The sequence below is a fragment of the Eublepharis macularius genome, chromosome 5 (genome assembly GCF_028583425.1).
Source record: "Eublepharis macularius isolate TG4126 chromosome 5, MPM_Emac_v1.0, whole genome shotgun sequence".
NCBI classification, from domain to species: Eukaryota; Metazoa; Chordata; class Lepidosauria; order Squamata; family Eublepharidae; genus Eublepharis; species Eublepharis macularius.
Genome location: NC_072794.1, coordinates 115735684 through 115763423, shown reverse-complemented (window position 1 = coordinate 115763423; position 27740 = coordinate 115735684). Strand labels below are relative to the sequence as shown.

Sequence of the window (27740 nt, the reverse complement as noted above, 5' to 3'; positions counted from 1 at the left end):
ATGAGATGGCTTGACTCAATAAAAGAAGCCACATCCTCCAGTTTGCAGGACCTGGTCAAGTCTGTTAGTGACAGGACACTTTGGAGGTCTCTCATTCATAGGATCGCCACAGGTCGGAGGCAGTTTGATGGCACATAACACACACTCACACACAGTTAGTCTATTATAGAGTCTCAGCCGAGAGGATGAATCTCTTTTGGTTACTGTTGCCCATTTGCCACAAAATGTTCCAAATATTTAGAGACTCTCTACACAAGACATCTTACATAGGGATGCTCAAGTGACTTACTTTTGGCGTGGTCTTAAATTCAAGTACTCTGTCTCCCTAACAGTGCATGTGTATGGGAGAACAGGTGTAAGATTTTTCAAGTGTGAGATTTTTTACTTGATCCCACTTGTGTAAGATGTCTTGCGTAGAGAGACTCTTAGATTGATCTTTATAAGGCAGGCTGAAAATGTATTTCTCTGTGTTTGTGTGTGCGTGTGCGCGATCAAAGAGGACTCTCTGTTCATAGCACATAGAGTGAAATGACAAAATTTATATTTTATAAGCTACTTCCATAAGCAATTGGACAGATTAGTTTAAGACAGCAATGCTTTCCATCTTTACAGCAACTTTTGGCAGCAAACATTTTTGGCATCCCCTTCCCCATCCCTAATATTTTAAAACGTCAAGAATATTGTATTTATTAAGTGTGTCAGTCTTGCAGGCCCTTTCTGAGTTATATAAATGTTTGATGGAAACGTTCTCCAAGGAAATCAATTTTTTATAAGAATTTAATGATAGCTCATCCAAATTCACTTCTCAGCATGACAGATGATTAACTCTTTGCCAGCTAAGAGACTTTACGTGCAAACCTGGAAGGAGACAAGCTTCATTTTAAAATTTTAAAATTCAGTGCCAAAAGATTGCTCAATTGCTGGGTATTTAAACAAATGCTGGCAAAGGGGAAAAGAAAGGAACAAGTATACTTACAATCAGGTAGTATGAATACAGGGGCAAGTGAATTTTATTGAGTAGTGGTGGTTAATAAGCACTGATGAACTGAGGACAACTCTCCCAGTTTTCTTGTTTTTGTTTTCTTCAGCCGAGTACCACTATTTCTTATTCTATAGCTATCATATGGGAGAATGACTGAAAAACTTAAATTCTACGAATTAAAGTTCAACTGGTCCAATTGTTCTCTGGAGGTGTCATTCATCAATCTAGAATGAATGAATGAATGAATGACCACAACGGACAGTTGCTTTAAAGTTTCTACTGCAATTGCTTCCATGGGTGAAGAGTTTAAATTTCAGTTTAACTTTTCAGATTGTGGGATGCATCTTCAATATGTGGTAGATATTTGAAAATCTCTGGCTCTTGTATTGTCGAAGGCTTTCACGGCCGGAGAACGATGGTTGTTGTGGGTTTTCCGGGCTGTATTGCCATGGTCTTGGCATTGTAGTTCCTGACGTTTCGCCAGCAGCTGTGGCTGGCATCTTCAGAGGTGTAGCACCAAAAGACAGCTGCTGGCGAAACGTCAGGAACTACCACAGCAATACAGCCCGGAAAACCCACAACAACCATCTCTGGCTCTTCATTATTTTTTCATATTATTATCACTCTAGATTCAGAAACACCATGGAAATGTACCAGAGACAGGTGTTCAGAAGTCTGACGTGTTTTATTGCCACATAGAGGAGACAGGCTCCTTTTCACTTTTCATCATGACTTTGCTGTATGAATCCATAAACTCCTAAGATTACATTCATAGCTTAAAAGTAGGTTGAAAGATTCCATCACACAGAAAAGTGACTGAATGTACCTTAGATTTGTTTAGAAAGATATATCATGATTAGGTACCCCTTAGCTGTTCTCCACAGCAGCTTTTAAAGACTTAGAAATTTCTGGTGCCCAATTTATTAGCTATTGGGCAGAGCTCCCTCACACTCCTTTCCCAGCTAGTGCAATTAACTTATTCTTTAGGGGGGAAGGGGAGAAAGAAGAAAATGAAGAGGGTGAGGAAGAAGAAGAGAAAGATTAATTGATTAGAATCAATCCAAAGAGTTCTAGCAAATTCAAAGACATGAGGGAAGGTTTCAAATGGATGACTGAATGTATAACTCCAATTGTTAATTCTATGATTCTATGAATTAATGATAAATTTAATATGCAGTGCTAATAACCTATGTGTGGGCTTTTGCAATTTATGCATTTATTCTGAGAGAATAACTCTGGTAGCAACATGAAGTAGTTTGGTCAAGAGACTCGTTCTTCACACATTTTGAAAAGTCCTTGAATACTGTCATCATAGCCTTAATGGGCTTCTCCTTTTCCTAAACATCAATCTTCATTTTTGCAGTGGAATGGAACTCTGGTGTTACCAAAAGTATTCTTTCTATTCAGAGGTAAAGAAGGCATACTTGCTTGATGGTGTTATTCCTACCGGATCTGGAGGCAGGACTAATCTTTCAACTTCCTGTCTCCATGGCTAGGGAGAATGAGATTACTGAAGTTGAAAAATCAAGCAATTCTAAGGGGAAAACGCTGAAAAATAAGACTGAACTGTCCCTTAACATACAAGTGGCGACTACTTACAGAACTTCGCCTAATTTATTCACATACTCCCCAGGAAGGGTATCCCAGTATAATGGCACCTCAGCATGGAGACCCAAATGAATCATTCTGTTGTATCTGTCCACTGAAGCATATTTATCCCTTCCTTAAAAAAAACTGGGGCAAGGATGTCCTCCTTACTTCAGAATAGTAGGAACTTTCAGGGTAAATTCAGTCTTCCATTCTCATTGTGGGGGTGGGGGGTGGGGGCAGGAATCTTTGATTGATGGGATATTAAACAGTAGAGTTCCCATCTATCTGAGATCTGCTGCCGCTGACAGAATCATAGAAACTGTTGTAGAACTCTATGCTCAGAACCACACAGGCCAAGAAGGTGTATTTCATAGTGTCTAATGAAAGTAGAAACTGAAGCCCTGCTTGAGTTTTGTATATGTACAAAGGAAGTCCTGGTATCAAAATCCATTGATGTAGCTCCTCCAAAAATGGATTGCACTGAAATCTCAAACAGGTTCAAGAGGAACATGGCTGTTGTATGCAACAGCAATACATTCTCTAACCTACCTGCTCAGAGAAGCCTTAGATATCTTTTTTCCTGAATCATGGGGATGCAAGACAAAAAATAAGGAGACTGATTTCTGGAAAATTTGAAGTTATCCAATTTTATATAACTATAGAGAACTCCAAGAACATCCAAGACATGCCACTTCTTTCCCTTTAGATACAAAATTAAAGAAAGCATAGTCCCAGAGAATAATGGAAGGCCAAATTAACCTTTGATTAAGAATCCTGTACAAAATACGGCCTTATCCTTACGAAATACGAACAGATCTGGTCAGATCAAGAGTGTTCCAAATTCCAAAATACATCTTACCAAGTTTACTACTTCTACCAAATCTTTAAAGGCCATCTCTTTTCTGGTATGATAAGAGAAGCTGGAGAAATGAAAGTGAAACAACAGGCCTAGGTGTACTGTTATTGCAGACTTCCACTAAAACCCGTCTTCCCTTCCAAGGCAGAAAGAGAACAGGGAAGGGACTCTCCTCCCCAAGAGACATGAGGAAAACTACGCCGTTTACTGTACGGATCTCATGCATCCCTGTCTCAATTAAGTTTTAAGCAAATAGGAGTACTATTCCGCTGATTATTCAATTGTTTTGGATATCCCACGGTTTGAAGAGGTAGTTCGGCTCTTATGTACATTTAAGACAAATTTTGTTTAAATATCATTTACGTCTTTGAAACAGAACCCCGTGGCACAGAGTGGTAAGCTGCAGTACTGCAGCCTAAGCTCTGCTCACAACCTGAGTTCGATCCTGGCAGAAGCCAGGTTTAATCAGCTGGGTCAAGGATGACTCAGCCTTCCATCCTTCCGAGGTTGGAAAAATGAGTACCCAGTTTCCTGGGGGTAAAGAGTAGATGACTGGAGAAGGCAATGGCAAACCACCCCATAACAAAAAGTCTGCCAAGAAAATGTCATGATGCGATGTCCCCCCATGGGTCAGTAACGACTCAGTGCATGCACAGGGGACTACCTATACCTTACCTATGTCTTTGAAACCATCACATGATGAGCCAACATGCAAAAGCAACAGAAAATAGGAAGTACCCATATAGCACCAATTTTTAATATAGTTCTGTAATAGGGTTGCCAGCCTCCAGGTGGTGGCTGGAGATCTCCCAGAATTACAACTGGTCTTCAGGCCACAGAGGTCAGTTCCCCTGGAGAAAATGGCTATTTTGGCGGGGTGGACTCTATGGAATTATACCATACCAAGGTCCTTTCCCCAAATCCCACTTTCTCCAGGTTTCTCCCCCCCCCCCCCAGATCTCCAGGAATTTCCCAACTTGGAGCTGGCAACCCTATTCTGTAAGCATCTCATGTTCACAAAATAGAGGGAAGAAGAACTATATAAGCCACTTTGGGTCCACATAGGAGAGAATGATGTGTAAATAAATAAAATAAATAAAACTTCAGCACTACCAGGTTCTCTAGTATTAACAGGTTTGCAGTTCAGAGAAGAGAGAACAGTAAAGGCCTCCAAATAAATGCTTGAGCTGTGCAGAATTGAGACTGACCTGTTTGATTATATGACTGGCTGAATAACAAACAGAGGAAAACAGCCAAAGAGGAATTAATTTGCTTGTCTGAAGGTCTCTCATTTCCCTCTCTGCCAACTAATTGCCCTCAGGGCTCCCCAATGACTATTTTTAACCTTGATTACAGGACACTATTATAGCGGCCACCAAGAAACAGAGAAAAGTAGTGTCCAGCAGCAATCAGTAACTCTGCTCTGCTCAAGGAAGCCATTCAATGCCATTAATGCCTTAAATTGCTGAACTGGATACCCAAAATAACGAATGACAATGACTTTAGTCAACTGAGCTCCTTTCAGCATCCCAACAATAAGCTACTGGATCATTATCCCATATACTTCGGAATTAAAAATGTAATAGTTTATTCCGTTAATATTTCATTTCATAAAATTAGCTCTCTGGCCTGAAAAGTTATCTGAACTCAGGAGGATAATTCTACCATCTTATGAGAACTGCTGTCACTAAAGGGATTAAAAGAAGGAGAAATGTATAATGGGGTTTTGGAGCAGTGACATTCAATCCAGGTGCCCAAACAACAGCACACTTACATCAATGAGATCAGACAGGTCATGGATGTAATACTTGAAGACAGATGCATTGGTGGCCTCCAGAGCCAGCAGATATTCATTTCTTGCCTTAATCGCTTTCAGTTTATTTTCTGTGTATTTTGCCTGCCGCTGAAAAGAAACAAAAAGAAGTTAATTTGAAATGAAAGAAAAGGAAAGGGATTAGAGGAATCCCTGCACGTATCCAGCAGTTATATTTCTCTCAACCCCACCTTCATTGGAGTTCTTTAAAATCTTTAATATATTTTATGCAAAACTAAAGCATTATAAACAATGTGAATCACAAAACTATTGAGTTGTGAAAGAACATGTAATATAGCCAACTGGTAACCTGTGGGCAGCAGCATCCTACAAGACTACTTTGTCCAACCCCTGCTTGCAATTCTAGGTTTCCTCATCCTGAAGATTCCTACAGAGCATAATCCAACTCTGTGGCTGGCACCCAGAGTTGACCTCTGCAGCAGACACCATGAGAACAGGTGTAAATTCCTGTTTGGGAGAGGCTGCCTTAGGGCCAAATAGGCCAGATTCCCCAGGAGGTTGCTAATGGGTCCTCCTTTGTACAGCACAGAAGAATACAGCATAATATTACTTGGTGAAGAGAGAAAGGCAACTTACGTCAGTTGTACAGAATTACAACTTTTACTTCACTGACTCCCCTAAGCAGCTGGAACGTCTCATATGGGTGCATATACTCAGGGGTATGCACACAAACATTAGCTCTTCTTGAGTCAAGACAGGATCCTGCATGCCTGAACCATTAATCACTGAGCCCTTGATCACAGAAAGCCCAGTTTATCCACTAAGTACAATTAGGCTGCAATCTTAAGGACACTTTCCTGGGAGTAAGCCCCATTGAGGACATGGGACTTACTTCTAAGTAGACTGGTTTAGGATTGCTTCCTCAGTCCTCTAACATAAATTTATTCCACCAATATCCTGGCTTTTATTTGGCTGATACTTCAATAGAAAAGGGGAAAAACTCAAGTCAATATGCTTAGACAGTAGTAATTAAGCATAGGATAGCACTGTCAGTAAACTAAAACCTAAGGGTTTTTTTGTTATTACTTTTTGTTATTACTGTTATTACTTTAATTAGTTTGCCACCTTTGAGATGATTTGATTTAAAGAAGGGATATAACTTTCCAGGATCAAATAATATATATTCTCAAATTCCAATTATTGGAGCTGATCTCCTAGACACTATGTTAAATATGTTATTTTACCTATGGTTTTTATTCACCAAACAAGATGCATAGGTCTGGCCATAAAGAATCAAATTTTCTCCTGGCATACATCTATTTTGCTTCATTAGAATAAGACTTGCAGCACAAAGTCAGGTAACTGCTGAGCATAGTTAATAAAACACGAGGGAAGTGCCTCCAGAGAACACACATTGTTTGTCATTTCTGATGTCTCTATTTCATCTAAAGGGTATCAATATAACTAATTCTGAAGATGGTCAAGTCTATGGCATACTTAAATCCAAAGACTGGAGCCATGAACAGACAGACATTCCTTTCTGCAAAGCCTGAGGTTTGCAGAAAAATCTGAAATCTTTAATTAATTAATTAAAGTGCCATCAAGTTGCAACTGATTCATGGCAACCCTCATAGGGTTTTCTAATCAACAGATGAACATAGGTAGTTTGCCATTACCTTTCTCTGAATAGCAACCAGGATCTTCCTTAGTGGTCTCCCATCCAACTATTAACCAGGCTGACCCTGTTTGGCTTCTGAGCTCTGATGAGCATGGGCTAGTCTGGATTATTAAACCCTGCTCCCCAAAACAGAAGCAACACATGTTGCTTTAAGAAATGAATGCCCTCCGCAGTGGACACTGAGGGGGGTTACTAGGCAGCCTTCCAGTCTTGGTTTCTCTCATTAAAAGCAGGGGGAAGGTGCATGGCCCTTTCTAGGGCTTTTTTGACCTTTAAGGGAGAACTAACCGGGGCAAGGCTTAGCAGCAACCACTGAGTTACTTATTACCATGTGACTTGCATGACTCAACCAGGACTGATGGATTACTACTATTCAACAGGAGCCACACCACAAAAATCAGCATGGTGTAGTGGTTAGAGTTTCAGCCTAGGATCTGGGAGACTGAGGCTTGACTCCCCTCTCTGCTGTGGAAGCTCATTTGGTGACTTTGTGCCAGTCACACCCTCTCAAACTATCCTACTTCACTGGATTGTTGTTGTGAGGATAAAATGGAAGACAGGAGAAAGATGTGAGCTGTTTTGGGTCCTCATTGTGAAGAAAGGTGGAGTACAAGTAAAATAATAATATGGTTGGAGATGGGGGGGGAATAAAGGTAGGCGGTTGGTGGGTGGAAAGGAGAAGGAAGTAGGGAAAAGTGAAGATATTTAGGAGGATGGAAAGAGGAGGTGGGGAAAATGAGATCCCCCCAGTAATCCTTGTGGGTCCCCCACTTGCGTAGATTAAAATTCAAAAATGGAGATACTTAGACTCCTGGGTAGATTAACATTTCTGGCATTTCCATTTCCTAGCTGTACTTCCTTAATACTCTGTTCATTCTGAATGTTCAATATATGTAGGTACTCTAGAGGAAGAGCCTTGCTGTCATCCAACATTTAATAGAACCATGTTGTTTGCACACCTTTTCTTTCATTTTCTCAATCTTCTTGACTGAACTTCGGCGGACATGTTTTTCTTCAAACTTGACACTGGAGGCTGAATCAGGAGAGCGTGGTGTTTGCTTGTCCTCTTGCTTTACAGACTTGCCAATCTGTTTCTCTTCTTGTTTCTCTGCCTCCTTCAGCTTGCTCTGAGCACTGATACTGTCTGCATTGTACATGTGGTAGGTCTTCATCACCTACAAGAAATGATTAACAGCAATCAAGCCCTACTAGAAAGTATGGAACTTGACTCACATCTATGAACTCAGAACCTGACAACCAGAGCTCTATTTAGTACTTGAATTTCAGCTAGGGGAACAGTTCTGTTAATTTATAACATAACATCACTTTTTGATCCCACCTCAGGACCAATAAGGCCTTATAGTTAATAACAGTGAAATAATATTACACAATTAAAATATTGATCAGGAAATTCATAAGGTACAGTGAAACAAGAAGTGCTGTTAATTCAGCCTGAAGGCTTTCCAGAAAAGAAATGTCGTCTAGAAGGCCAGCAGACTGATGGTGCCTCTCTTCTCCCGGGGAAGGGAATTCTATCTGTTTCTAGAAGATATGTGTGTGTATTTAATGGTATCGCACAGAATTCAAACATCTGCACTGAGGCATTTTCTAACACTTTAAAACTCATATCAAGCCTATTAAAACAAAAGCTATAAAGGGCCAGAGAAAAACAGCAAGGAGGGACTTGCAGCAGCAACATATTTCTATTTCCAGCTACCATCTGAAAATGCACTGAAAAGGGAAATTAAGAAGACAAGAGAATTTCTCTTCTATTTAGATTTGGGGTGACAACAAGGTATTATATTTGTTTGATTTTCAGTCCAAGATCTGTACAAACAGATTTTTGCTGAATAGGACAAAAATTATCAAAAGGTAAAGTGGATCTCTTTAAACAGTGAACAGCTGCTAAGGGAAGCAACAACTCTTCCTTGATCCCTCCTATATGCACATCTCAAATGGGCTGAGAGGCAGTATGTTAAATCCACCACTATCAATCTATGCAGTTTAAGAAGCTGTAGGACTCGTGTGTTAGCAGTCAGATCCTTCTCTTATACTAGAAGGGCAGTTTATGAATACAGAATATCATAAACCCCTTTGCCAGCAGTTGCCAGCTGCCCAGCAAGGCAGCACTGATGCCAGGTGGCCTGGAGACTGAAAAGTTACCAAGAAATGAGTCATAGGGGATGACTGACTGAACGGCCCCCATACCCCAAAGAGCAGCAGAGATAACGAGATTTTCTGAGACACCTCCCTGCCTAATCCCATCAACACCTCCCTCCATCTTTCCTCTCCCACTTACCTAATCAAGGCTATTCAACACATCTGATAGTCTCCCTATCTGGAAGTTGCTGGGTCATCAAGCAATATTTTACCTATGGTCCAGCCCAAGATAATCATATCACACCTTTCCTAACTTATTGTCCTACCTCTGGACAAGCAATTAAGCCATTGTTTTGGAGGCAAGACGCCAGTCTTGCTCCAGGGTACCTTTTCAACTATAACTAGACTGTCTAGTCATCTACTCAGTGCGTGTATGTTTTGGTACACACCTACACGCCCTCAAGTTTGCTTGAGCCTCCTCACCGTGAAGCGCAGGTTGCTTTACTGCTCCTCCACAGATCCTCTCCTCCTTCTCCCCGAGACTGGTAAATATCACCCGATCTCAATTACTCTCTTCTGTTTTCCCGCCTACTTAGTTAGCTCTGTGTGCATGCCGTGTGTGTTCTCTGTGTGCTTGCCTTTTTATTTCATTGTCAATAAAGAAATCTTTCCTGTTGTACACCTGCCTTTTCACCTGAGAGTTCTCTAAGGGAATATCCTGCTATACATTGGTGGAGATCCTTAAGTTACCCCCTTTTGCTACGTCTCCTTTAATGCTAATTCCCCAAACTCACAAGGAGACTGCCCACCCCACTGCCAATTTGGGTAACACTGTTATGTTCTAATAGTATGTCAGTTGTATGTTATAGAAAACCTTTTCAAAAAAGTTAGACTTGGTCCCTCAGAGTGGAAATGTATTTTTGATCACAACTTTGTTTCTCTTTTTACTTGTGTTCTGTGAAAATAAGCAAGCTGAGGCAAATGAACCACCTGAATTTTTCCCTCTTATTGACACTTCAGCACACTTAGTTGATTTTTTTTAACTTTAAGAAGGCAAAGTGTAGCTCAGTTTGCCAACCTCAGATTAGAGTATTAACTCTTACCTTTACTACATGGTAATTCAGCTTTTTACTTCATAGTATTTATTTACCTCAGGGCATGTTTCCTAAAACTGGGTTGAATATTACTTCTGTCCTTTAATGGAATGGAAAGGAAGGAGTTGGGCAAGCGACAAATGCTTAAAGGATGCAAGATTCCTAAATATTATTGTTAAATATTATTCTCAGGGGCCCTGAGAAGTACCTTTGAAATTCAATACTAACTGGCTCAGCAGAGAACAGATGTCTGTTTCAACCTTGAAAGCTTGTAACAAGCCAAGCTCCTGCCTCAACTTCTTTCAGTTTTCAGGCACAAAGCCATGGATGCTTGTTTCACCTCAGTTTGAACTTGACCACAATTTTTAAGTGGAATATATTCTTGCTCCTTCTGCAATGACTAACTAATGCTCCTTGGTTACAGAAAGAAGTTGCAGTTAAAATGCAAACCCAGCCAGCATTAAAGAGAGACATTATGAATAATTTACAGGCCAGACTTGAGTTACTGCACATGGCTAAGTTTTAGAAAGCAGCCAATAGCCACAAGCAGATCAGAGCTTGCATTCCTCTTTGCCCTACAAAACCCTGGGAAGGAAAGGTGGTGTTGCAGAACGGCATCACTGACCAGTGTGTGCAGTTCTGCCTTTGAGTCCTCCTAGAGGATCAGAGAGCAGCTTTCTGAACCTCTATCAGGCGGTGCACAACTCTACTGAGCCCACCTGACTCCGGGGGGGGGGGGGTTCTTAGCTTCTCTCTGGATAACCATGCTGCCACTAGCGGGACATTTACAAAATCTCCCACTAAGAGGGCTGGCACCACTCTGTCTGTATCACTGTCCACATCTCTCACTCACTTCGATTAGTCACTGCCAGGATGGGTTGTCGCACTTTCACACTCCGGGCACCCAGCGATCAATTGACTAATTTCCTTCCTTCCTGTGGGACCCTCTCAGTAATTTTCTTAATGGGGCTTAATGTGGTTATGGACTACAAACTTCCAACATTCAAAGTAATACAACATTCACTATAAATAAAGTATCCACACAAATACTCTGCTCAGCAATGGATCGAGCAAGGAGACAAAGTAAAGGTGCTCATTTAACCTGATTTTAAACTACACATAATGCCTTCTTTGTTCCACAGCTCCAGTTATTAAATTGTATCATTGACCAACTAATGCCTACTACAGCTAGATGGTCAAAGATGATATAAATTACATGATGAGATCCAGAATGGGTTGTTACAAGTAATGTAAACAGAGGCTATCAGATCAGTAACAATAACAATATTCAATTTATATATTACCCTTCAGGACAATTTAATGCTCACTCAGAGTGGTTTACAAAGTATGTCATTATTATCCCCACAACAATCACCCTGTGGAGTGGGCGGAGCTGAGAGGACTCTGGAAGATCTGTGACTGACCCAAGGTCACCTGGCTGGCTTCAAGTGGAGGAGTGGGGAATCAAACCTAGCTCTCCAGATTAGAGTCCTGATGCTCTTAACCACTACACTATTACACCATTAGAGGTGTAATATGGACGTTGGCAACAACAGTCTGATTGTTGAATCTAGAAATGATGCCATATTGGACCTGGCAGTGTCACTAACCAAGGGTTAAAACCCCTTCCCACAAGAGTCCTGTGGTTTCTTAAAAATGAATATATTATTACCTAAGCTTTTGAATTTCTGTGACCTGCCAACAACCACCATGCAACTTGAGCCCAACCAACTTGCATGAATCACCCAGGCCTAGCTGTCCACTACTGTTCAATAGGCAAACAAAACAGAGGCTCTCCTGTTGAACTTATATGAGAAACAAGGAGTGGACAAGCCACAACCAGAGGGATAGGGGTGCCAATCACCTCAAAATGCTCAACTACTAATTATCCAAGTACTACAGTCTGCTACTGTTCAGTGGCAGCCATCCCATTACAGCCACAGTGCTGCTGTGGTTAGAGTTTCAGACAGGAAGATCCAGGTCAGAATCCCCACTCTGCCATGGTGCTTATTAGATGACCTTGGGCCAGTCACACAGTCACCCTAACTGCACAGGGTTGTTGTGAGGATAAAATGGATGAGAGAGGAATGACTTTATTTATTTTATTTAACAAAATTTATATCCCACCTTTCTGCCCTCACAAGGGCAACCAAGGCAGTTAACACGTTAAAATATAAATGAAACCACATCTTAAAACAATTCAAATCAAAACAATAACAACACACATCATTAAAACAGGTAAACCAGAGATAAAAACATACAAAGATATAAAACAGTAACTGGTGGTGGTAGAGAGTACCATCAAGTCATAGCTGACTTATGGTGATCCCTGGTGGAGTTTTCAAGACAAGAGACTAACGGAAGTAGTTTGCCATTGCCTGCCTCTGCAACTCTGGTCTTCATTGGCAGTCTTCCATCTAATTACTAAGCAAAGCCGACACTGCTTAACTTTCAAGATCTGACGAGATCAGGCTAGTCAGGTCAGGGCAAAATAGCAATTAAAACATTTTAAATAGTTAAAAACAGTTTAAATAGTTAAAAACATTGGTGATGAAGGAGAAGTCACTGAGGGCCAAATGAAACAAAAATGTCTTCATCCACTGGCAGAAAAAGAAAGCAGAATGGGACAGATAAATCTTCCTGGGGAAGAGAGTGCCAGAGTTTTGGTGTCATGAACAAAAAAGCCCTCTCCCAGGTTTCTACCCACCTAATCTCAGAAAGCGGGGCCATCCAAAGCAGCATTTCTGCTGCTTTGTGTCCCCACTGTGGAAAAAAGTGGGCTATAAATGAAATAAATAAATAAAAATTATAGTGGCTATAGGCAATAAACTTATCTACCTACCTAATAATTATAGCTGAAGATGGGTGCGGAGGGGACAGAGAAAAGGTTGGTTGGTTAGCAGATAGGTGGGAAGGAAAAAAGGAAATAGGGAAAGGTGAGGATATGGGGACTGACAGGAGAAGGAAAGCGGAAATAGTGCAGGGTGGGGGTACAGGGAAAGTGAGGTGCCCCTTGCAAGTCTGTACAGGTTCCCCACCACACAACTGGCCTGGGCTGGTGGCTGGCACTGTGCATCTTGATCCGGCTTAGCAGCTGGCACTGGAGAGGTTGTCACAGGGACAGGTTTCCAGATGGAAGGAAGGAGGGAAAGCTGAAGCCATGAAGAAAGGATGACTGGTGGGTCGGTAGGAGAGAAGGAAGCAGGAAAAGGAGAGAAACTCCAGGGGGCTTTCAGGGACAGGAAAGAGGAAGTAGTGGGGGAGGGGAAATGAAATGCCTCCAAAAGTCTTTGCGGGTACCCTACTTGTAGAATTCCATTAGAGATTTCCACTATTTGTCAGAACTTGGTATTTAGAAACTGGCAACAGACAAGAAAAGATCAAAATACCAGCACAATAAGCTACTCTCTTCCTCCTTGGAACATAAGCCACTAGCACTTATGTTGTCAGTTGCTTTTAAACTTGGAGGGATTTCACAAATGAATTGAGAAAAAGTACAGGCAGCTCATCATCATCAGTCAAAGTAAGGAATACCTTCACTGCATGCACATAGCATTTCCAAGTATATAATGGCCTCTCCAAATAACAGCGTAAGATTATAGGTTCCCCTAAAGATAGTCTTATCTCTTGCAAGATGTATTGCCAAACCTATGTCCTATGATACACAATCTTACAAATAAAGATTATTTTACATTTCAGGTGCAGTTTCACAAGCTCCATTCCAGAAGATACAAAAGTGTCTATCACTCTCACATGACCTATGGCAATATTTCTGACTGCTGCAGTGGCCAAATGATATATTTTGTACACCTCTTCACATCTGATCTCAATCTATTCCCTCAAACTCCTTACGATCACATCATCTTGCTACTTAATAGTCACAGTGACCCAGTAGAGCTGTGACAAAGCACCATAAACGTTCTTATAGGAATATGCTTTTTGATTTACTAAGGCTAATTATTCCCACTTTCCAGGAAGCAAGAAAAAAAGCCACAAGCAAGACGCGCCCTCCAGTCTCCTGCAGAGCACGGCTGCTATGTTGCCACACCAGCCTAATGTTCAAAATGCTAAACATCTGCAGCTGGAATTCAGTGAAGTACTAAAAATTCCACTGCACCACACCAAGCTCTGAACTCTGAAAATTTTAATCCCATCCAAAACATTTGGTTATAAGAAGATGTAAGCTCTATCCCTGTGTGATTTGCTGATTCATATCAGCGCAGCAGCACCAGACTGTACCGTGACTGCAATGATTAATAGCCTCAGCTCCATGCCACGGTCAATATGTTTTGGTCTCTAAAGCATTCTTGAACCATCTTTTCACAGGGGATGTGGGAAAAGAGTTTGGCTGTGCAATGACTCTTGTTGACTAGGCAAAATCTATGAGCAGCCTAGAATTCTGAGCAATTGCCCCAAAGAAAACATTTGCAAGACCTGGTTGTTAAAATAGAAACAATTTGGTCACAGCTGCTGAGAAGACAGATTTAATCAACATGAAAATGTATCCCATTCAGCTGTGCATGAAGAAATGTCCCAGAGCTGCAAGTGAACTTATGAACACATTTATTCTGCCTCTCTACGCAATGGCTCTTCTTCGGCATGCATGCTGGCTATACTACTGAGCAAAAGAGACAGAACTGAGGCTGACTAAGAAATGAGTTGTAAGTGGCCAAGGCACTGGTTTTAAACTTGCCTCAGCTATCCAATCCATTAAGGGGCCTTAAGCAAGCCACTCTCTCTGATGATTTAAGTCAACAAGTAAAACTGCTGAAAGGTGACAGCATGCACCACTAGTCAATATATAGACAAGAGAGTGCTTGATAATATGTTCCAGAAAGGTAGCTGTGTTAGTCTGTGGCACCAAAAACAAAGAGGAGTCTAATGGCATAATTTTTCATGGACTAGAGTTCACTTTTTCAGCTGCACCACAGTGGCTCTACACTAGGCTAGGGTAGATCTAGTGTTTATTGTGATCTGACCCAGTAACTGTTGCAGAGTAAATGATGGAATGAGTGCTGGAACTCAGGTTAGTGGCAGGTTTTCATCCCTTGATGTGTCTGTTAGGAGCTGTCATTTTCTCAGCCATGTGTTAGCAAGAACTGGATTTCCTTGTTCATGCACAGCACAGCCTACTGCATTGGCAAGCTACAGGCAACATCAGAACCAGCCAATCTGAGTAGGCTAGGCTGCCACCAGAAATGGAGACTCCAACATCCAACAGATTAGAATCTGGAAGGGGTGACACTTCAGAAGATAACAATTTAGAATATATGGGTCTACCAAAAATCCAGAAAAGAACTGGGTAGCTCTGCCGATCTCTAAACAAATCAAAATTCTGTGTTGTAGGATAGACACAGGTTCATGTCCTGGTATTTATGAGAGAAACATTACACCATTTTTCAGACAGCCTAAAAGCCCAGGTCTGATGACAGTGAAAACGCAACACAAGATCTTCCACCATCTCAAGCATTCTCTTAGTGAGAAAAAGATAATAGTGGGAAAGAAATGGTGACAGTGTGAGGGTAGACCAAGGTAGAAAACTTATTAGTGGCATCAAATACATTTTTGTATGATTTTTATTCGTAATTGGACAACTTGGAGCGATCAGTGAAGAGATGATCTTTTTTTGAACTCTGAATTGATAAACTACAAGTCTAAGCAAAAATTCAGTGCAATGCCCTTTACAAGCTCATCAAACTGATCAGCCCATGTGGCAAGCCACTACTAAGAGAAAAGTTTACCAAGATCAATTATTCAGTTTTGACAGATCTGTGGTACAGAAATGATGCACTTGATACAGTGACAATGGGTCTAGGCCAGAAGATCTTATTAATACTTTCTGAGCATAGGTACAGCATAATTTCAGCAGATTTTTGACATACTTGTTTATAGCAAAATGACAGCAGCCTCTCAGCAGACTCTCTGGTTTTCTACTCTGGGGACAGGTATAGAACCGTAGTTGAGGCAGCATGTTGGGATGTAATAGATACCATATTTTATACATTTGGAAACCTAAGCATGCTTTTCCCCAGCCTTGAAAACAGCATAATCTTGAAAATGTGATGAACAAGGAGCTGCAATCAATTAATACCTTAGCAGAACACATATTGTTTGACAGCATATACAGTCTGTATTCCTAAATATGGAATAAATGGGACCAATTGTGTATAGTCTGATTGTAGCAGAAGTTCATCTCAGAGCCGCAGTTACTTTATCATGCAAAGATGCAGCCTTAAACTCGCTACTGTCTGAAGCCAATCTGAAAGATAATCTGATGACAGGAGATAACAGAGATGCAGCCAAAGAATGAAAATGTTGAAAAAATGAAATTTATAGCAGACAAGAGTATACATGTTGCTTTAGAACGAGACTGAATTCCATTCATCACTTCCAATGCTGGATTTCTACTGCTGTTGCAACAGGCAGAGGAAAGTCAAACATTTCTTTTCTCCTTTCTGAAAAGGAGCCAAGAAGGCAACTTGATTTACCGTGTAGAGCTCATTCAGGACCTTCATCAAGTCTTCCTGGAGCTGCTGCCCAACTTCTTTGCTCTACAAAACAAAAGAAACAAAAAAAAGGTTAACTAGAAGAAAAGGTAGGAAAGCAGTGGGTGGTGGATGCAGGAATGCCGCAAGACTCACAAGTGATTTAAACACAATTGGCCACCATTATTCAAACTGGCAAATCCAATAAACACTCAGCTTAGCTCCAATTACACTCAAATTAAACAAGCAGATTTAATAAAATGAAATGGGCTCTACACAAAGCCAGCCAAATGTCAGTACTGCCTGGTCAAAGTCAGCATTCTTTTCATGAAGAAGAAGCTTTAGTTTCAGTCAGAAGCAGTTTATGGCTTTACTTGTTTCCACTGGTGTTTTTCATTTGCTGAGTCCAGGTAAGTGAACAAATTAAAACATATAGGAATTAGAGGAATACTGCAGGTAATAACAGGAAGTGATACTATCAATTAACAGATTTTAGACCTGTATTTCAAGAGACTCTCAAGTATCTCAGGAGACCTAACACTTTGCTATGTAATGTAAGTAATACTAATAGGATATCTTAACAGATGACCACTTCCTATGCTCTTTTTTTAATTCTGCAGTGCACAACTGGAAAGCAGTCATGCTGTCTATGCTGGTTCCATGTTAATCCAGGTGAGCTGCACAGACAAACAGAAATAAATCTTTTCAAATCGAGCAAATTTAAAGCATAAAAGGAGCAGGTATGTAGACTCTTCTTCATAGAGGATACTCTGATTCTGACATAGTTTATTCCTGCAAACATTACCCACCTCAGGTCACCTCTATCAAGACTGGCTGCTTGTGCTCTAGGAAGCAGAACCAAAAAGAGCTCTAGAATACCCTACACAACTTTACTAATCATGTTTCTCTAGCAGGAAAGCAGTGTTAAGCACTTGTGTTTCACTGTCTTCACACACATCTTCATCACTTTCTGACTGCAGCATCAAGTGATGACTTTATATGGAAATCATCACTTGATAACATGGAAGGCCACCATGTTATCCAATACTGCAACCAGCATTTTCTTATCACCTTACATCACACTGAATGCTATGCTTTTCAATGAAGTCAGTTTACACATTCAGCTGCCACTCGTTCAGTGTATAGCAGTCAAGTTTATGTACGTGTGGTCGCTTCTCTATTCCCTTCTTCTTTGTGCCTCCCCTATGTGTGTGTGTGTTTGTAAGGGGGAAAGGAAGGCATAGAATTTTTTCCCTGCTTCTTGTTTAAAATAATCACTTTAAGAAGCCCTATGGTAATGGCTTTCCTACAGACCACAAGGTATTCATGAAGAAGTGCTTATATCTAAGCACTTTATCAAACACCAGGAAGGAAGTTTTGTTCTATCTCAACATATGCAAGGATTGTGTTTTGAACCATTTACAAGTTCAGCTGCCTGCTCTTATTTTAGAATCTAATCTCAGGGCCAAGACAGAACACAAAAGAAACCACACCCAACGTTCTTTATATCCATATACAGTCAAGTCTCAAGATTTCCCTCAATTGACAATATTGTCTTCTATTTTTAACAGCAACAGCCACAATGCAATTAGGGCTGTACTGAAACATAAAGACTCTGAGGTAAAAGACATGTGAGTTACTGCGCTGCATGGGTAAAGCTAAGGTGATATGACTCATGAACTTGCTTGATTTAGGATGAAGCACGAACGGGATAAACAAATAAAAGCAAGCTACACACAAATGTGAGGGATGATTGTTAACTGGGCTGCAGCTGGACCATCCTGCAGTCAAGTGTCTACTTTATTTTAACTTCCTGGCAGCTGGCAACAAGTTGTGTTTTTGGCTTAAGAAATAAGGTGCCCACATAAAAAGAAGTATGCCACCCTGGCAAATGGTTTACATTAGCTAAACAAAGAAACACTGACTGCTTCTATGGATGGTGCCAATAAGCATTTCAGTAAAAGCAGAAGTAAAGCTAACCCACACCAAACAGATGAGTGAAACTTATTCTTCATTGCTATGGTACTGCAGAGATGGCAAACCACAACTTCCAGCCTCTTGAACAATTCTTTTCCACCATGTTCCCCAGCCTAGAGAGCTAGCAGCAGTCCTGTAAGGTGGGTATCTGCACTGATCCTAGACTTGTGAACCATTTAAAACATATTATGAAGGCAGGTGAACATAAGGTCAGCAAGAATGAGACTATGTGGAATCATGACTTAAGACTTGAATCTACACATCTCTTCATTGTGGAGAAAAGCATAGCCATCTTGAACCAACTCAGCTGGCCCCCCAAGAAGTAGTTCAAATGTTTCAGGAGGAGATTGTTTCAGAAATAAAGTGCACTAGATGCAGATCTTGTTCAATGTATCATATAGTATGCCTTTAAATTAAAAAAGCCCTGACCTGCATAACCCAGGTAAGCCTGATTTTGTAAAATCTCAGAAGCTAAGCAGGGTCAGACTTGGTTAGTAATTGGATGGGAGACCTCCAACGAAGACCAGGCAATGGCAAACCACCTCTGCTAGTCTCTTGCCATGAAAACCCTGCCAGAGGTCACCATTAGTCAGGTATGACTTGAGGGAACTCTCAACATAACAAGAGAGGGAATGACATTTTGCTTTTTTGAGGAAATGGGGAATAAACCTATATTAAGCCCTTGTCACGGAAGTCACCTACACTGTTTTGTCCATACCATATACTGATAAACTGATGGCAACTTATTCGTGATAAAGTTACAGTATCACACTAGGGCCTGGGAGACCACTGTGTCATAAAGCCTGCTTGGTGACCTTGAGCCAGTCACTCTCGCTGAGCCTAACCAGTCTCACAGGGATACTGCGATAACATGGAGGAGCTGAAAAAGATGAACACTGTCCCAAGTTCCTTGGAGGAGGGGTAGGATAAATTAGTAAATATTGGCCTATATAGTTAAAAATTTGATTGCTGGGCAACATATTGTCCTTTTTACTTCCTTGCAACAGCTGTTTGATGTTCTGAAACATGGTTTTCCTTGTCTAAGGGCAGAAATTGTGTCGGGGACCAAAAGAAATCTCTTTATATTCATGGCACAACTGTCAGTAATATTGCACAATTATGCAACTTGCACAGCTCAACTCATGACACTTGGAAGAGAATGAAACCAATAAAATGACAATTAAACCCCGGCAGATGTTTCCTTCCCTGCCAATGACAATCCTGAGAAGCGATATATTAGATAGTATCCCTGTTTATTTGAACAGGCTGCTGAAATTATTGTGACTTAGTGCTTTAGCCCCGGCTCCCTATGGAGACTGGTATTGTGCTTTATAAGCAATGTGAAACCTTATGCCATTTAAAATGAAAGGGGCCTTTGGAAACCTAAAGCTTTGCTGACATAGAGGCACAGTTAACAATCATAGTCTTGTAACAGTCATCCAAGATTACTATACTGTGTAAAAGGAACTAGAACAGTGGCTCTCTGATCTACAGAGTGCCCTACATTACACCCCTTAAAAATGTAATTAGCCACCTTAAAGCATGACAAAGAAGGAAACTGGGCACTTCAGGGGAAATTCTTCGAAGGAAAAACCTGACAAGAACACAAAGGGACAATTATTTCTCATACAAAACCTAGTATGGCTCTCATCCTTGTTCCCATTCCCTGAGTACAGACCTAGTTCTTTCCTATACAGCAGAAGGAAAGGGGAAAGAAAAAGAAGAAAGGGGGAGGACCTCTGTTTTATTTATTTGTGCATTTCTGATTTCAAAATCAGAGCATTTCTCTAATATTTAATTTTTTCAACAGTTTGACCCTCAGAACAGGAAATGCATTACTTTAAGCAGAGGACCCATAAGTTTTTTTACGTTAGAAGAGGCCAAGCTTCAGAGCTGAGTTCAAGTATGCAGTCAGACATCAACATAAACTGCAGGTTGTTTAAGCAGTTTGTGGAATACGCTCTGATTAGTTTACCAGACTTACATAAGAGAACCTGGTTTATTTGTAAACTACAGGGTTTTTTTCTGTGATTTGCTAACAAACCAGCTACAAGTCCTTGTTTGTCCTCCCAGTTTAGTGCTAAATAGTACTGATTGAGAGCGGAGTTACAAATTTTGACATGCACAAACTATCTTGCAACAGAATGCTGACCAGTCATTAGAACAAGTTTGTAACTGGATGAAAACATAAAGCAATAAAACAATCCCTGTTGTACCATACATTCAAATTGAAGGCTTAGTTACTAGAAAACAAAACTTTCTATAAAATCCAGAGAAAATTTGGAACCAAAAAAACATTTCAGTCAACTAGAATTCACATTTTCATGACTACTTTAAGTGGAAATTCCACTTACTCACACCTAGGGACAGAATATGCTGAACAGCTGTGATTGACTAACATATACAAACAGGACCATGACAGCAGATACACATATTAAGCAGTAGAAACTCTCTCAAATGCACAGAGTTAAAACTCAGCTAATTCTTAACATTTTAACTCCTCTATCAGTAATTTTATACCCATGTTTACTCACAGAATAGGAATAAAGCCATAATCATACTCTTTCATAAGTATGAGAATCAAGATAATATGAATTAATGGTTAGAAACATCAAAATTAGAGAAGGTGGTGATTCGGTTTCATTTTCTCGGCCATGTCGGACGCTCCTCTCCGCAGGTCCAGGAGGAAGCGCCCGAGCACCCTGACCGGGCAGCTGATCTGCAAAGATTAGCCCCCAGGACTCCCAGTGAGGGAGTCAGGGTCCGGGACGCTGCGGGAAGAGCCCCCCGAAAATCAATGTGGGGGGTAAATTGCCCGTTTGTCCCTATGGAGGCCGGCAGACGTGCGCGGCACCTCGAGTGCTGCCGGGCCATGGAAAACGGCAAAGAGTAGAACTAGGCGGAAGCCTGTAAGTAAGCGAATCCCTTCTGTTATTACAAGCGCACGCGAAGGAGTGGTGGGATCTGAAGCTAAGAAGGCTCGTTCTTCCCCCTCACTGAGTTTCAGAATCCGGCTGGCGGTCCCCCCCCCCTAAAATGGCAGCAAATCTCGGCTGCCCTGCAGGGGAAAGGAGAGTCGCTCGAGGAATTGGTGAAGAGGTCGGTTATCGAAGCCATAAAACCCTTTGTTGACAAGCTGAATGAAACAGATCAAAGGGTGGGCTTAATTGAGAGCGAAGTGAAAACCATTAAGGAAGTAGCGGGGGGGCAGAGAAGTCTGCTCGGGAAAGTGCGTCACTCGTGAAGGCTACGAATAAAGAGTTAAAGCTGGTGGAGAACCAGCTGATCGGGCTACAAGTGGAACGAACACAGACAATTTTGCGCCTCCAGAACGTGAAAGAGGAGGAAAATGAGGATTTATGGGGTCTGGTCTCGGAACTATTGGCGACACCTGCGAAGGCAACTAAAGAAGAGGTTAAAAGCGCCATTTTGGAAGTCCGTCGGGCTTCTTCAAAATATGCAACGAAGCGTCAGCTGCCTCGCAAGATCATCATCGATTTTTCATCTAAAAGGACCTGAGACACTATCCTATACAACTCATACAACGCGGATCTGGACTTTTTGGGCAATAAAGTCAAGATACTGAAAGACGTCCCATTTTTAGTTCGGAAAAGAAGATTTAAGTATAAAAAGCTCGCAGCTCCTGAGGGAACGTGGAATAAAGTACAAATGGCTATTTCTGGAAGGTATCTGGTTCAGTTACAAAGATCAAGCTTACAAGATAATATCAGAAGATCAACTAAGGGACGATCTTGTATATGACCAGATAATTCTTGCTGGAGATTTCAATGGAGTGACAGATTTGGAATTAGACAAAAAGACTACAAAAGCACAAAAGAAAAGAGGACTATTGCCAAAGCTTTTTTTTGAGTTGATTCAACAAGAGACTCTCGAAGACGTATGGAGGAGAGAATATCCTAAAACCAAACAGTTTACTTTTTATTCTGCAAGGCATCTTACATTATCAAGAATTGATATGATCTGGGCCTCAAAGGACTTAGCGCTATGGACTAAGGAGGTAGAAATAATGCCGATGGTAGGCTCAGATCACAACCCAATTATGTGGAAATTTGGAAAAAGGAGAAAAAGGAAAGCCTGGAGAATAAATGAGGACCTGTTACAGGAAAGTGAGAATATGGAAACACTGAGAAGAGAGACTAAGTTTTTTATACAATACAACGTGAATAAAGAAGTACCAACCAGTAAAGTTTGGGACGCGTACAAGGCGGTTGTAAGGGGCATACTAATGGACTTAAATGGTAGAGCAAGGAAAAAGAAAGAGGAGAAAAGACAAGAGATTGAGGAGAAAATAAAGGCCAAAGAAGTACAGTTAAAAAAGAGACCAGGGAAAAAGAAAATACATCAGGAAATCAAAATTCTTCAAGAACAGTTAACAGCAATGAGTAACAAAGAATTGGAGTGGAACCTTAAAAGACTGAATCAAAAAGCTTTTGAGGGTGCTAATAAACCTGGGAAATATTTGGCATGGCAATTAAAGAAGAAAAGGGAAAAGAAAATAATAAATAAAATTTGTGAAGAAAACAAAACGTATTTGGAGCAGACTACCATTAGCAGAGCCTTTTATAAATTTTACGCTAAGCTGTATAATAAAAAAGAAGTAAACAAAGAATCAATAGCATCATATTTGGAGAAAACCAAACTTCCAGAGATCTCGGAAGCTTGGAGAAATAAGTTGAACAGTGAAGTAACTGATGAGGAAATAAATATGGCAATACAATCCGCAAATCTAGGAAAGGCGCCAGGGCCAGATGGACTTACGGCTAAATTTTATAAGACAATGGCCAATGAACTGGCACCATTCCTAAAAGAGGTGATGAACGGAGTTTTTAGGGATCAAAGAATTCCAGACACTTGGAGCGAAGCGAATATATCATTGATCCCAAAAGAGGGCCAAGATCTGACTAGCGTGAAAAATTATAGGCCTATATCACTACTCAATAATGACTATAAAATTTTTGCGAAGATATTGGCGGAGAGATTGAAGGGGTGGCTCTCGGAAGTCATAGAGGAGGAACAAGCAGGCTTTTTGCCAGACAGACAAATAAGAGACAACTTAAGGACAGTGATCAATGCTATTGAATACTACGACAAGCGTTGTGACAAAGAGGTTGGTTTCTTCTTTGTAGACGCTGAAAAAGCGTTTGACAATTTAAACTGGGATTTTATGTTTGCCACTATGGAAAAGCTACAACTGGGAGAAAGATTCGTCAGAGCAATCAAGGAAATCTATAGAGACCAGACTGCAGCAATTGTAGTGAATGATGAATTGACCAAAAAATTGACGATTAGTAAAGGAACAAGACAAGGTTGCCCGTTATCTCCATTGTTGTTCATTTTAGTATTGGAGATTCTGATGATACAAATTCGACAAGATGAGGAAATACGAGGAATAAAAATAAAGGACTACTCATATAAGGTCAGAGCATTTGCAGACGACATAATGTTAATTGTAGAAGACCCACTGGAGAACATGCCAAAAGTGATAGGCAAGATCAAGGAGTTTGGAGATTTGGCAGGTTTCTTCATTAACAAAAAGAAGTCAAAGATATTATGCAAAAACATGACTAAGCAGAAACAACAATTGTTAATGGAAACAACGGATTGTGAAGTAACTAGTAAGGTGAAATACTTGGGAGTTGAGCTGACTGCAAAAAATATAGATTTGTTCAAGAATAATTATGAAAAATTATGGACTCAGATAGAGAGAGACTTGATCAAATGGAATAGATTGAACCTGTCATGGTTGGGCAGGATTGCAGCAGTTAAGATGAATGTGTTACCAAGAGTAATGTTTTTGTTACAGACAATACCAATCATCAGAGACTCTAAACAATTTGAAAAATGGCAGAGGAAAATATCAGATTTTGTTTGGGCAGGCAAGAAGCCTCGAGTGAAAGTAAAAGTTTTACAAGATGCAAAGGAGAGAGGCGGAATGCAACTGCCCAATCTGAGACTTTACCATGATGCAATCTGCCTAGTTTGGCTAAAAGAGTGGATGACATTAAAGAATAAGAAACTATTAGCCCTAGAGGGATATAAAAAAATTTTTGGATGGCACGCATACCTATGGCATGACAAAGTAAAGGTCAACTCGATGTTCCTGCATCATTTTGTAAGGAGAAGTCTATTTACAATCTGGAAGAAGTATAGAACTTACTTACAAGAAGGAACCCCCTTGTGGGTGGTTCCATATGAGGTGATAGATCCGAGAGCTGTGGATAATGAACAACAATGTTTAATGTATAAAGAAATAACTAAGATTGAAGTATCTAAACTTAGAATAAAGACGCAAGAGGAACTATCACCTAACTATGATTGGTTTCAGTATAGACAGATTAGAGACTTATACAACTCAGACTTTGCAAAAGGGGGCATACGAACAGAGAACTCGGAACTAGAGCAGACCCTTCTTAAAGAAGACAAGAAAAGAATATCCAAGGTATACCAAGTATTGCTGAAATGGTATACTGAGGATGAGATAGTTAAAACACAGATGGTGAAATGGGCTATAAATTTCAATAAAGAAATAACAATGGAGGCATGGGAATACTTGTGGAAAACTACAATGAAGACAACGACATGTATTAATATTAAAGAGAACATTTTCAAAATGATCTATCGTTGGTACATGACACCAAAGAAGATTGCGCTAGGGAATTTGAATACTTCTAATAAATGCTGGAAATGTAAGAAACATGAGGGCTCCCTCTAACATATGTGGTGGTCGTGTGAGGTAGCTAGGCAGTTCTGGGGGGAAATAATAAGAGAAATGAGTGAAATTTTACAGTTTCAAATAAATAAGAACCCAGAACTCCTGCTGCTAAACTTGGGAATGGAGGGAATTCCAGCCCATCATAGGACGTTGATTTTTTATATGACTGCAGCAGCTAGACTTTTGTATGCGCAGAAATGGAAAGTACAAGAAGTACCAACTATTGAAGATTGGATCTACAAATTGCTGTATATGGCTGAAATGGACAAGATGACAAGAAAACTGAGAGATCTGGACTCAGGGCAGTTCAACACAGACTGGGAGAAGCTGAAACAATACCTGGAGAAGAAATGGGAGGTGGGAGGAAAACTGTGGCAGTTTGAGAACTACTGAAATATAATAAAAGTATAAAAGAGAGGGGTGACTTTACCGGGGGAGGAAGAGAAATGTGAATTTATAAGCAGTTAGATTAATTGATTGAGATATATATAGATATGTATAGGTCAACTGATAGAGAATAATTAATGATAAGGTTTAAACATGAGGATTGACTAACTAACAATATTTTCTTTCTTTGACAAGATTTATATGCACCAAACTGAATGTATAGAAGAGTTAAATTGATTGAGTATCTGAGGAGTTATATAGAATTACCATAAAAAGTTGAAATGAGTAATATATAGAGAACAAATCAAATTGTTTGATTTAAATGTGGGAAATTTTTATGGTTTATGATATATAGGTTTATATAGAATTATTCAAAACTGGAAAATGGGATAAATTGTTTATCTAAAGACGTATAGTTTGGGTGTATAATAATTAAAGGAGTTAATGATGCACTGCTTAATATAATGGAGAATGTATATCTGTTTTAGACAGAGGAATTTAATAGAAGTAAGGGAAAAGGGACAGAGGGTGGGAAAGCTGTTGGAAGTCAACAAAAGGGGGGGAAAGGGAGGGGGTTAGAAACGAAAAATTAGGGGAAAATTGATTGTAATGTAAAAATAAAAATGTTCTAACCCAATAAAAAATTTTTCAAAAAAAAAAAAAAAAAAAAAAAAAAAAAGAAGATCAACTAAGGGATTTTGAGGACAAAAATCCGGAATTTCAGCGGGACACCAAGCAAGAAGAAAAGGCGAAGTCTGAGGGGGGGGGGGGGAGGAAACGAGCACTGCGGCTGCAGTTGCTCAGAGAGAATTGCGTCCGGGACCCAGGAGGGGGAGGAAGACTTAATTTGAATTGTAATTTGTATTTTGCAAGGTCAACCACTCCATCAATATTATACAAAGTTAAAAAATTTTTTTTTTCTAATAATGGCAGTATGAAGGGAAAGCATTCTGTGTAGTGTAGTGTTGTTATATGTTGTTGTTGTTTTTTCTTTCCTTCCCTTGCTCCTCTTCCTTTCCTCTGTATTGTTAGTTAATGTAGTTAATAAAAAAAATTAGAGAAGGTGGTGAAGATGGTAGCTATTCCCCTCCTACTTACTTAACATACACACAATTATTATTAAACATAGAAATAATAATTCTACTTTTCCAAACTAAGAAATATGAATCAATTGCTTGAAGCGAGGGGTACTTTAACCAGTTTAAAGGTTTAATTCATTCACAGGGTATCGAATCAGCATGATTCATGCTTCTATAGATAAGGCTGTAATGATTTTTAATATGGAATCCAATTTCCTAGGACTTTCTATTGCAGTTACAGCATCAGAGATGGAAGACCAAAAGCACTCTCATTCTGCCAAACTGGAAAGGAAATCCTTCTTTTCTACCCAGCATGACCCAAGGAACACAGAATGTATCTGCAAAAAAAGGATTTCAGAAGAGAGCACAAGCAAGTAGGACAATTTATGGCCAGCACTGATCTCTTCCACAACCTTCCCCAATGAACTCAGCACAGGCCTATGGCACTAGGTTTTCACTGCATATGTCAAATACTAGTAGATAATACCTTTTCAGAGATGCTTTGATGTTCCTTCCAAATAGAACACTCAAAACAGAGTGGAATCTGATTTCAAGACAAAATTTAAGTTTTAGTGATCTAGAGCCCTTCACCAGATGCAATGTAATGTAATTCTAACTCATACGTCTTACATTTCATGGCTCTTTAACCCTCCTCACACCTTCAACATAAAAGGTCTGGCTAGTGAAAAGTCATTGCATTGCATCCGAAGAAGTGAACTCTAGTCCATGTCAAAACGAAATTTTGTTATTCTTTAAAATGCCAGTAGAATCCTTTTTTGGTTTTGGAAAAATTAAATTGCAATTTATTATAAAATGTGGGAAGAAAATGCACTGGAATATTTTAAAGAGGGAGATTAGTAATTCTGATCATATTGGTAATCTTGGGAATGCGGCTGAAATTGAGAAAGTTCTGATTCACATTACCTAGCATAATAATTGTCTGCAGTTCAGCTTTTGCTCCTTTGATTATGTTTTTAGTGCAAAAAGACAATGGATTTTTGAAAG

The 27740-nt window shown here is 40.1% G+C and overlaps 1 protein-coding gene across 5 annotated transcripts in view; it reads right to left on the bottom strand.

Annotated features, from left to right (window-relative positions):
- Positions 1-27740, bottom strand: part of SRGAP2 (SLIT-ROBO Rho GTPase activating protein 2) — a 305908-nt gene that overhangs the window by 98508 nt on the left and 179660 nt on the right. For all 5 annotated transcript variants that reach the window (XM_054979474.1, XM_054979478.1, XM_054979475.1 and 2 more), the window contains exons 5-7: positions 16563-16625; positions 7840-8055; positions 5203-5331 (exon numbers count right to left, since the gene is read on the bottom strand). In XM_054979474.1, the coding sequence (XP_054835449.1) occupies positions 5203-5331; positions 7840-8055; positions 16563-16625 (408 nt within the window). The remainder of the gene's footprint in view (positions 1-5202; positions 5332-7839; positions 8056-16562; positions 16626-27740) is intronic.